This window comes from Eurosta solidaginis, chromosome 1, assembly GCF_040869045.1.
Source record: "Eurosta solidaginis isolate ZX-2024a chromosome 1, ASM4086904v1, whole genome shotgun sequence".
In the NCBI taxonomy this organism is placed as follows: Eukaryota; Metazoa; Arthropoda; class Insecta; order Diptera; family Tephritidae; genus Eurosta; species Eurosta solidaginis.
In genome coordinates, this window is record NC_090319.1 from 370694309 (window position 1) to 370706890 (window position 12582).

At 36.9% G+C, this 12582-nt stretch overlaps 1 protein-coding gene across 5 annotated transcripts in view; it reads left to right on the forward strand.

Moving 5' to 3' along the window:
- LOC137238231 (uncharacterized) overlaps window positions 1-8991 on the forward strand; it is a 50222-nt gene extending 41231 nt beyond the window's left edge. For 3 of the 5 annotated variants that reach the window (XM_067762997.1, XM_067762995.1, XM_067762996.1), the window contains 6 exons: window positions 2738-2806; window positions 3157-3751; window positions 5223-5354; window positions 5411-6226; window positions 6647-6778; window positions 8755-8991. In XM_067762997.1, coding sequence (XP_067619098.1) covers window positions 2738-2806; window positions 3157-3751; window positions 5223-5354; window positions 5411-6226; window positions 6647-6778; window positions 8755-8910 — 1900 coding nt within the window. In that variant the 3' untranslated portion in view covers window positions 8911-8991. The remainder of the gene's footprint in view (window positions 1-2737; window positions 2807-3156; window positions 3752-5222; window positions 5355-5410; window positions 6227-6646; window positions 6779-8754) is intronic. The other 2 variants (XM_067762998.1, XM_067762999.1) reach the window with 1 other exon arrangement.
- The last annotated feature ends 3591 nt before the right edge of the window (window positions 8992-12582 follow it).

The following is a 12582-nucleotide window of genomic DNA, read 5'->3' on the forward strand; positions in this document are numbered from 1 at the left end:
AGAAAATGAAAAAGTTCTGCAGGGCGAAATCAAAAGCCCTTGGAATCATGGCAGGAATACCGTTCGCGGTATTACATATATAAATAAATTAGCGGTACCCGACAGATGATGCTCTGGGTCACCCTAGTCCACATTTTGGTCGATATCTCGAAAACGCCTTCACATATACAACCAAGGGACACTCCCTTTTAAAACCCTCATTAATACCCTTAATTTAATACTCATATCGTACAAACACATTATGGAGTCACCCCTGGTCCACTTTTATGGCGATATCTCGAAAAGGCGTCCACCTGTAGAACCACGGCCCACTCCCTTCTAAAATACTCTTTAATACCTTCCATTTGATACCCCTGTCATATAAACATATTCCAGGGTTACCCTTGGTTCATTTTCCTACATGGTGATTTTCCCTTATTTTGTCTCCAAATCTCTCTGCTGAGTATGTATGTACTTAGCCTTCCTCACTTGTTTTAATTGCAGACTGTTTTTCATTTCAAGGGTAGAATATGAAAAGGAAGATCGTCCAGAACGCCTACATTTTCATTGTTTAATTTTTGGAATAAAATAATTTAAAAACCGGTTTAAGAAGGGTTTAATATGGAGTTTCGAAAAACGTGGAATTACTTATTTGCGTATCCAGTTCTTAAAAAATTTGGTTTGGTTCAATACCCAGCCGGGTGTTGTACAGTGTAAGGTTAGGTTAGGTTGAACTGGCCGGTCCATGAGGATCTCACATAGACTGAATAACTCCGTAGTGTTACCAGAAGTTTGTTTTAACGACCAAACTGAAAACCCCTATCAAAAACCAGGACCTATGTTATAAAATAACTCCGTCCTCTTGGCAAATACCAGAAGCTTCCTAGAATTTAAGCCACTTGCTGCTTCTAGATCTGACAGCTGTATCACTCCTAATAGCTGGAGTCTTAGCCTGGCAAGCGCAGGGCAAGAGCACAGAACGTGCTCGATCGTTTCCTCCTCCAGCCCACACTTCCTACATCTGCTATCACTGACCAAGCCTAATTTAAAGGCATGTGACGCCAGAAGGTAGTGTCCAGTCAGAATGCCCGTCATGAATCTACAGTCCTCTCTTTTTAATGATAGAAGCAACTTTGTTAGTCTAAGGTTGTAAGGCCTGCACATAATCTTGGACACTTTACAGCCCCGCGCTTGAACCCACGCCTTTCCTGCTTGGTCGGTCATGTGCACCTCTCGCCTTCGCTTAATTTCGCCCAGTCTAATTGGGACGTCCACGGAGCAAGCTTCAAGGGATGCGCCCTTTTTAGCTAGTTCGTCCGCTTTTTCATTCCCATCTATTCCCATATGCCCTGGAACCCAATATAGATGTATGCTTCTCCCTGTCCCGATTCTCTCCAGGGACTGCTTACACTCTAACACGCATTTAGATGCTGTGGTATGCGAGATTATTGCCTTAATTGCTGCTTGACTGTCAATATAAAAGTTAACACGATTGCAGCTTGGGCTATTTTCTTCCAGGGTTTCTACTGCTTTGGTTACGGCCACTATTTCCGCTTGGAAAACGCTACAGTAATCCGACAGCCTTTAGGATCTGTTTATTTCCAGATCAACACAGTACACCGCAGACCCCACTCCTTCCACTACCTTGGAACCTTCTGTGTACACATGTATCGCCTCGTCCGCCATTTGAGCACCCTTGCGCCAGCCGTCCACCTCTATTGTGGCCTTAAGATCGCCCTACAAGCGCAGATAGGGAACTAGATAGTCTGTTCGTCTTGTGATTGATGACGCTATACTACTATGGCCGTATGGTCGGCGCTTAAGCTGCCCCGAGGCACCGAGCCTGATTGCAGTTGTTAGCGCTATGTTCTTTGCTACCAGGTCTACAGGTGCAATGTGCAGAACGGCATACAGTGCAGATGTGGGGGTTGTTTTCAGGGCTCCCGTAATGCTAAGCATTGATAGTCTGCATACCCCCTCTAATTTTTTGAGGTAGGTTGCTTTTTGTGTGGCTTTCCACCAAACAAGAACTCCATAGTATAGGATAGGGCTTACAATCGCTGTAAAAACCCAATGAGAAAGAGAGGGCGATAAGCCCCACGTATCCCAGCATTTTTTTTACATCCATAATGTGCCGTTGAAGCCTTCTTCACCCTCGCCTCCACGTTGAGCTTCCATGACATCTTACTCTCTAGGATAATTCCTAGATACTTTGTGCAAGGTTTCTCCTGTAAGGTCACCCCTCCTAACTTAGGTCTGATCCAATTTGGACCTTGTACCTTTTTGTAAACAAGACCATATCAGTCTTATCCGCGTCGACTTTCAACCCGACATTTGATACCCAGGTATGAATGTCACGAAGCGCCCGATCCATCAAAGAGCTAATCGTTGGAAGGCACTTTCCACTTATGACAATTGCAACGTCATCTACGTAAGCCGTAAGTTTTTCGGGTCCCTCATCAAATCGCCTGAGCAGTTGGTTGATGACCAGCGTCCACAGCAGAGGTGATAGCACCCCTCCTTCCGGCGTGCCCTGCCCTCTGATTTCGTGGCCTCTTACAATCCCCATTGTGATGTAATCTTCCTGAAATTTAATATGCAGACGATCCATCTGGTTAAGGCTGGATGTACTTTAATGTAATTAAGACCATCCATAATCGCCCATTTAGAGACATTATTGCAACATTATTGTACAGTGTTATTACCGTTTAATTTATTCAGTTTAAATGAACTTTAGTAAATTTTCAAATATTTACAGCAACCCTTTTGACATATTCATAATACACAAACTGACCTCATTGAAGGGGCCGTGGCATTTGCAAAACAAGTTAGTGTTCAAATAACAATTTTTTTTGTAAAAAATATGTAGTTTCAAATGCATTTACTTACCAATTTTATATATGTACATATTGAGCACATTTTTATATAAGTATTTACTACAATTTTTATTTCCCTCAAACTTGCCTAAGCGCATCTTTTTTTGTAAAGCTATACTAACATACACATTTCTATTCTAATTCAAAAGCGTCTTAAACAAATAGTTTATGCTAAAGTTCATTTGGATTGCTTACAAAACGCGTCATTTTACTATTTGCAGTTGAATCTTGTTGTATTTGCCAATAATTAATTAGTATTTCAATGAAATTTTATTCATGTTATTTTTTTAACTTTCTACAGATATCCTTCACTAGTTTACCGCTCCAGCAGTGACAAGGAGCGCCGCAAATCGGCTGGCGATGAGGACGTGCTCAAGCAAATGAATATCTATGTGCGTACACGCACTAGTTCGGGCAAGCAATTAACCGATTTCGAAATACTTAAACAGGTCCCTGTCAAAAATTTAGATACTGGCGAAAATATGACATTGTCTGAGGTGCGCTCACCACCAGTGCCCGAAGGATGGAATCCACTCTCGTTACATATACTAAAACTCACCTCACACCTTGAGGTGAATCCGAAAGAATCAGATGAGGAGAGTATAATTGGCATACCACCAAGTAGTGAGGGGCAACCACCCGATGAAGAGGAATGCGAGACAGAAGATGGTAGCCGCTTGAAAAAGAAAACAGCACGTTTTAAACGTTTTCTCGGTTCGACGGTACGCAAAACGGTCGATAAGGCCAAGTCATTGGCATCCGAAGTTTCACATGCACGACACAAGGAAGATGTTGCCGATATAACAGACGTCATGAATCCGGAAGCAAATATAAAAATTAAAGCTTCATCAACCAACAAAGGACCTTATGAATTTACAAAATTACAACATGTTCAGGTATGTCGGTATTAAAAGTTCTTTGAACTTAAATTTTTCCATATCTCTACACGTGCCAGTAAAAAAAATGATTGGTGGTTCTAAAGAGTTTAGAAATTCAATTGGATAATTCACAATTTGATCTTCATCTGTAACTGTGTCGATCGATTTATATTTCGTCACTTCACCAGGAATTTGGTTTTGAATACGATCATTGATTTTGTTAACATGATCATTTTTGGGAGCTAAATTGCTCGTTCGCATAGCAAAAAAAAATTTAATTTAATATTCTTCATTCTGAAATATGAAAAACCTTCGTCTTGATCGAAGCCCAAATTGGGGATGATTGAAGTATGGGAAATATGTTTCCATATGGAACACATAAACACACACATACAGAATTTGATTTTTATAGAAGATGTAGATAGACTGAAGCTAACACATTTTTTTAACTGCGTCAGATTAGTAAACGTCCAAAAGGAATAACAGCCAAACTCAACAATGCAGTCAAACTTTAGGTATTAAAATAACCTAAGTTTGTGCTGCAGCCATGGTTCTGAAAAATTCCATTTGTAGGTAAGGTGGCACGCCCCTTTTTTCCCAATTCCACATTTTACTGTAGGTGTAGGACTTAACGTCATATAGCTCCTTACCAATTTTCATTATCTTACCATTACTACAGATATGCAGTATGATATATTCCATTTGTATGGGAGGTGCCACGCCCCCTTTTCCTAATTCCACATTTTCTTGGTGGTGTTAGGGATTGACCTCATATAACTCCTTACTGAATTTGAATGTTCTGGCATGTATACCTTCAAAGTTATGCAGTACCAAAGATTCCATTTGTATGGGAGGTGCCACGCCCCTTTTATATATCGAAATTACTTTTAGCCTAAAACCTTCCCGTTGAACGAAGGAACCTATAACCAAAATTTGGTGATGATTGAAGTCTGGGAAATACGTTTCCATAACGAACAGACACACACACATAGAATTTGGTTTTTATATATATATAACCGGCCTATAGAAAGGTGGCTTATGACTAAAAACACGAAGAAAATCAGTAAGAAACTAAAGAAATGCATTGTTTATCTTTAACATGGCGGAACGATACAAGGTGGCAGCATGGTGACATACCTACATACATAAATAAGAATTCCATGTACTTTGTTTTTGTAAATTCGATGGACAAATGTCAAAATCGTACTGCGCCGGAAGTTGATGTATCAAATCAAATAAAAAAAGGTTATAATCAGCTGTTCGATGAGGCCACCTTGTATCGTTCCGCCATGATCTTTAACAGCTGTTTCTCACAATTTCTTTTTTGAGTCATAAGACACCTTTTCATAGGACGGGCCACATATAGATTGTATTTAAAATATTTAAAAACCAAAAATGTACACCTAGATTTTTGAGAACTAACGAAAAATACAAACAACAAAATAACTGTTACAGCTTCAAAACGTTGTTTTACACACTGTTTTTTCAGGATTTATACGGTGAGCACACTGGCGCTGTTTGGTGCATGAAATTCAGTTCTTGTGGTCGGCTGCTGGCTACTGCGGGTCAAGATAAAGTGCTACGCATATGGGTATTAAAAGATGCCTATCCTTTCTTTCAGGTAAATATAAAATAATAATTATATACTTTAAATAAATGTAAAATTTGTATTATTAGGATATGCGTACAAAATATAATGCCGATCAAAAATCTTCTCCTACACCCTCGCAAGAGTCTCTCGTGTCACAACATTCAGAGGAAGCAATTGCTATGGCGGCTGCTGCTGAAAAATGTACTGGTCCATTTATGCCTAAAGCATTTTGTACATACGTAGGTCACACTTCTGACTTGTTGGACGTTTCTTGGTCGAAAAATTATTTCATACTTTCCAGTTCTATGGATAAAACTGTGCGCTTGTGGCATATTTCGCGTAAAGAGTGTTTATGTTGTTTTCAGCATATTGACTTTGTTACAGCTATTGCTTTTCATCCGCGTGATGATCGTTATTTTCTAAGCGGCAGCTTAGATGGCAAACTACGTTTATGGAATATACCTGATAAGAAGGTGGCACTTTGGAATGAAGTCGATGGACAAACAAAACTCATTACTGCTGCTAATTTCTGTCAAAATGGGCAATTTGCTGTTGTCGGCTCTTATGATGGGCGCTGTATTTTCTATAATACGGATCAATTGAAATATCACACTCAAATACATGTACGTTCGACTCGTGGTAAAAATCGTATCGGTCGTAAAATTAGTGGTATTGAACCAATGCCTGGCGAAGATAAAATACTTGTAACCTCAAATGATAGTCGTGTACGCTTGTATGATTTACGTGATTTGAATTTATCGTGCAAATATAAGGGATATTTGAATGTGTCATCGCAAATTAAGGCGTCGTTCAGTCATGATGGAAAGTACATAATTGCTGGGTCGGAGAATCAATGTATCTACATTTGGAAAACGAATCACGATTATTCGAAATTGAGTTCGGTAAGTATGTTCGATTTGAATAAATAAAATTGATAAAATACACCAAATTGTCAAGTCTAACTGAAAATTACTTAGATTTATCTTTCGAAGTTCGAAATGCGCCTATAATAATTTAAGTTTAAATTACTTTATTATAAAATCTAAAGATTTAAATAACATGCTCCCGATTTGCCTTTTAATCTTCAAAACATAAACTTGTGTACTATTCCAAAAGGGTGAGAAGGTAGAGCACGCCTTTTGGAAATCAATAACTAAATTAAAATATATTACGTAGATCCCAATTTCGAACTTCGAAAGCCAATATTTAAGTTTTGGGGCCTAAACTTCGATGAAATCAATTTTTTTACGTCTCAATGTATGTGAATAAAAAAAATTTTTCTTCTTGGTGATATTATATATTATATTTTTTTTGCTTTTCAGGTGCGTCGTGATCGCAGTGATTTTTGGGAAGGTATTAAGGCTCATAATGCTACAGTGACTTGTGCCATTTTTGCGCCACATCCGGAAGCCATTATAAAATCCGAGCCAGATGAAATTGGACATAGTGAAAAGGTTAGTAACATCTTAAAAAAATTTTTATTGCAAAGAGAATATCATTTTGAGATCATTCCGGCATTAATTTTTGATAATTTGGAAGCTATTTCGGGATCACTTCGGGACTATATCCCGATCATTTCCTAATTGTTTTCGTGATTATTTTCCGCGTCCCTTAAAGACTAACTTTTGTATATTCATGGATTGTTTTCGGGATTATTTTCTGTATGAATTCCGGTGTTTTTGGGAAAACTTCGGAACTAGCTTCGAATCATTTAAGCATTATGATAAATTCAGAACTTTTTCAGGATTGTATTATGGTGCATTTTTTGTTCTTTGGAAATCATTTCTTGATAATTTTATTACCATTTAGCCTAAGTGAGGCGTGAATATCATTTCGGAATCAATTCAGACTATTTGGATATTTTGGAGGCTATCTCTGAACCTTTTAATGACTACTTTCAGTGTCGTTAACGAACAATTTCTGATTTGTTACAAGAATCATTTGCAGACTATTTTGGGCCTTTGTCGGTACTATTTTAGTATTCAGTCCAATTCTAAACAAAAATTCCGTGCGTGTTTTTTTCCCTTCTCCCATTCCTCGCATTCTAAATAAAAATTCCTTGTGAGTTTTTTCACTTCTCCCTTTCCTCCTATTCTGAACAATGTTCGAAAAAGCGGAAACCGGTTATGGGAGAAAAGTAGGTATTATGAATGTGAGTGAGGGGGAGTTTTCTCTGCCTTTTCTTAGGAGTTTTCTCACTTGTTAAATTGAAGGGAATGCATCATTTGAAGAAGGAACACTTATTTGTACAAATTTGTGCTAAAATATTGTGACGAATATTAGCAACGCTAAGGGATACTATCATCTCTAAGCCAATACTAAGCAGTGACTTGTATGCACATCAACAAATCAATCATTATGTCTATACATATGTCCATACAAGCAGCGGAGAGAGAAATGCACAAACACATGCATATATCTGAGGTACTCGCAAAAGTAGGCAATCATCTGTGGAAGTATCACTCACATATACACGCGAATATGAGAAGCTATAACGTGCATCTGTAGTTATAGCTGGTAATTTTATAGCTGGTAAACAAGTAGTAAATTGTAGAGATAGAAACGCCTAGATATATGCCAACGAGGAAACCAAAAAGTATAAAAGCAGCACCAGCTGAGGCACGAGGGATCAGTTTAATTTAAGCACGCTATCTGTCGAGAAGTAGAAGTGTTATTAGTCTAATAAAGACCATTTTGCATTATTGAATATTAGAATTATTTATTCAACAATTTAGTGATTCGAGCGTTAACAGTAGCAAATAAGAGGAATTGCACTAAATTCGTTACAATATGTACATTATACCACAGTACATAAGCAACGGAAGAGCTCTTGGTATATTTGATGCTGTCATCCAGAAATTGCACAAGGATTTTTTAAGAAGTCTTAAATAGAAAGACGAATTCAACTCGAATTGACCGCTAGAAAATTGCTTTGCTGAATGGAAGCAGGCAACTCCGGCGGATTTGTGTTATCCCGCCGTCTTCTTCTTCTTATGCTCCTCTCTTGATGTTGCTGTGCCACCAATTCATTACTCATTTCAGTGAATACCACATGAAATGCAATGCTGTGCATTGTTTATATTTTATTTCTTAATTTCAAACAAATTCGCAACAATAATTAAAGTTTTCAATTTTAAAAACAAAATAAATGGGCAACGAAATTTCAATTACAAAACAGCTCACTTCGAAAATTCGAAATTCCAATTTCCCTAGGAGAAAAGAATTGGAGGAATTTTTCAGCGGGAATAAAAAAATCCGCAAGAACAAAATTCCGATGGGAACATTTAGAAATGGGCTGATTATGTACGATGCCTAATCGTTTGGAGACTATTCCGAGATTGTTTTAAGGATAATATCGAGAATATTTCGCAATAATTTCCTGATATATATTATGTTCTAATAAATGCGTTGTAACAATTTTTTTTTTCAGTTGCAAAATCATCAACCCGATCCACTTGTCGAACAGCATAAAAAAGGTTGCGGCTATGTAATGGTTAGCGCCGATTTTAATGGGGCCATCAAAGTGTTTATAAATAAAACGAAGCCGAAACATAGCAGTTTACCATACACAGCAATTGCAGACTAATCTACGAATGTTATTATTTTTTAAATTATGCAAAAATTTACTACTAACAGAAATCAAAAGAAATAATAGTAAAAGTGATATTGAGTAGTAGCTACGACAACACGAACAAAAAGGACAAGCCATGTTAGATATTTAACTTTAAATATGTATGTCGTGTGAAAGATCATCATTGATTTAAACAGGAGTATTATTAATTATTATTGTAAAAATTTCTTTTGCTAAAGGATTAAAAATTGAAAAGGAAAATATATCGCTCATTTACTCATAACTCAAAAAACACAATTTCCCAGGAGAGCCATTCAAAGATTTTAACTGCCATATGTTGCGCATATAAAGGCACATTTTCATTTTTATAGCACGTGGTAAATTTTTAACTGGTCACACAAATTTTTTTTATATAACATAGATCATGTTATTGGGTACGTTTATATGTTATTAACTCAAAAGTCATGTTTTTTGAGTTATGACACTATTGAAGTAAATGAGCGATATAATTACTTGTATGTAATTATGTTTTGTGCGCAATTTCTTTAATTTTATTCTGCACTGCATTGTGTTGTAATGCAAAATGTGCTATTATTCACCCCTATTCTACATGTCGATTACGTTCTCGTTCTACGCTCCGCTTTAATCAAAGTTGGGTATTCTGCATTACGACGGAATCGTAACGAGAAGAGGAACAGCAAATGATTTTTCGAAATCAGCTGTTTGTACGGAATGTGTGAACATTGGAACAAAATAAATTAAAAAGAATTTGTAAAAAAAACACTGAAAAACGTTTATATTTTATTATCCGTCATTATGTACAAAAAAAGCAATAGAATATATTGCCGCAGTGTTATATTTTTTTGAGTGAAGTACTTTCATAATTGTAAGTGTGCTTTGTCGTTCTTTTGGTCAATTCCCTGCCGTGGCCACCAAGTTTTGTTAAAACGGATTCCTGCAAAATATAGTTGACATTTTGTGAATTTTATGGATGCTAATTTCATTGCACTGGCCTAAAATACTGTATGAAGATTTATTTATTCTTTCTGCAAGGATTGTTTACGTTTTCGCTTCACCTTCCTCTACTCCGGCAGCTTGCTTTGGCATATAACTGGACCCAACGAACGGACACAAATTATAACTGTATATAATAATGGAATCTATAGCCGCGGCATTATTTATGGAGTTGGAAAGCAACGCATACGAAAATGGCCAGGCGAGAATGGAAAGGCAAATATTGCGAGATTTGTGCAATCCATTTGAGATGAGTGACGAATTGTAAGAAATTGAATTTAAAATTTGTAAAGTTTAATGGCTTATTTTCTTATTTAGGTTTTAAAAAGAATTTTTGACTTAAGGATGTTTTAAAGTATGTGTTAGATACTTTTGCGGGACAAATACGTCCAAGGACTTCGACATCGACATGTTGTTTTTGACCTAAAAAACAATCATCATCAAGCCTTTTACGTTTCTAAGTTTTACTTACATTTTTGTTAAAATTCTGTTATAAATTATTAAAAAATAAAAAGAACATATTTTTCCGCCAACAAATTTGCAAATTAGAAATACGGCACTACGATCGGAATGCGCAATAAACAAAATCGAACGATTCGAAGTTCGATCGAAAGAGATTGGAACACAGAATACCAAAATTGCCAAATCGAAAAAATTCCAATCCAAGTCGAAATGCAGAATAGGGCTGATTATAAAATATGCTTGATTATGTTTCGTTAATTTAGAATATTTGGAAGCGTGAATTTTTTAAAATAACGGATTAACACATATACACATTTGCTAACGTTAAAAAAAGCGTTAACGCACTAAATATGTATCAAAGCACGATACTAGTCTCGAAGCAATCAACGCCACTTATAAATAAAGAAAAAAAAATTCACAACAAGCAGAAAATGAAAATACAAAGTCAACTCGTTTGGATATCATATTGCATAAGCAATGCATTGCAGAATTTCTTTACTAAGTTGTAAAGAAGCCAATTAAGTATGTATGTATGTACTATTTATTATTGCTTATTGCTAATTTCGTAAAGATAAGAAGAAGTGACTATGTAAAAGGATACAACAAGAAAAATTAGGCAAAAAAATAAAATGCAAATTATTTTATTTACAGTAAAAATCATTCGCTGTTTATAGGAAAAGACAAGGAGAAGGAGATGTTTGACGGAGTGAGATTGATTTCTTTAAACCGACTGCGATAGGCTATAAATACAACTGTGATCTTATGAAAGAACAGTTTGTAGCGACATACGCATTGCGGGTTGTATTTGATTTTTATGTTTTGTTTGACAACTATCAATATTCTTATTCATTTGAAAGTATGCTACAACAACAACAATATTTCGGGTCATGGGGTTAGAATAAGCCCGAGGTAGGTATGCCTGTCGTAAGAGGCGACTAAAAAGCCAGATTCAAGGGGTTGTGTAGCGCAATATATAGCTTCTCCAAACCCAATTGTCACCTATCCGTGGCGAATCCTGTTTCACTAACAGCCGAGGCCTTGGCGACCCCAAGCTCCTCATGGAGGGAGGAATGGCCTGAAGGTTTAATGTGACCATATAAATCGTTCCCGAGATGGTCGGGTTAGTACCTTAATGGTGCTGTGTTACCGGAGCGTACCGGATATGTATCGGGCAAAGGACCATCACATTGATAACACTCCCCAAAGCATTCGTGGAGTAATCTTATCGCTACAACAACAACAAAATACGCATTGCTAAATATACTTCTATATTTTTTTGTCGATAACCGCGTAATTCTTTCATTTTGGAGTTCTGATAAGCTTATGTTATGTTATTATACAATTTTATATAAAGTTACATTATTAACCCTTCAAGGCAAAAATGGAAATTTGTCGGTACCGAAATGCCCCAGCACATAAATTGCCCTATATCTCTTGAACCAAGCAAGATTTTCTATATTCTATTCGAAATTTCTATTTTCGCATTCATATAGCTACCTATTCTCGGTTTGTCGGTAACTACTGTCGATTTGCGTACCTACATCTCTTGAACCAAAGCACATGGCAAAGTTTTTGTTTTTGTACGAGGGTTGGTATTTATATTTTGAGCCTTTCCAACACTAATTGTTTGTCGGCGCCATCTGACGTTTTCAGTTGCAAGTTTTGACGTTTTTAAGCATAACCTTCAGAAAATTTTGACATTTGAGCACAACTTGTGTTGTTTACAGTAACTGAAAAATTGTATCTCAGCGAACAAATGGAATTAACTCGTGAAAATTTTCGTGCGACGATTTTTTACGACTTTCGACATGGATTATAAAGACAGGAGTGCTTAGAACAACTTACTTCCACTTTTGGTGATGAAGCCCCATCCTTTGCCACTGTGAAACGCTGGTATAACGAATTCCATCGTGGCCGCCGTTCAGTTGTGCAACAAAACATTGAGGCTATGCGCGAACTTATATTGCAAGATTGTCATACGACTTATCGTGAGATTGAGGCATCCCTGGGTATTAGTATGACGAGCATCAATAAGATATTGCATGAAAATTTAGCTGTGCGTTGGATCCCGCATAATTTGACAAAAGCTCAAAAAGATGCTCGTGTCAATTGGTGCAAAGAAATGCTCAAGAAATACAATCGCGATGCATCAAAAGCTGTATATAACATCCACACAGGTGACGAATCTTGGACCTATGCGTATGAGCCCGA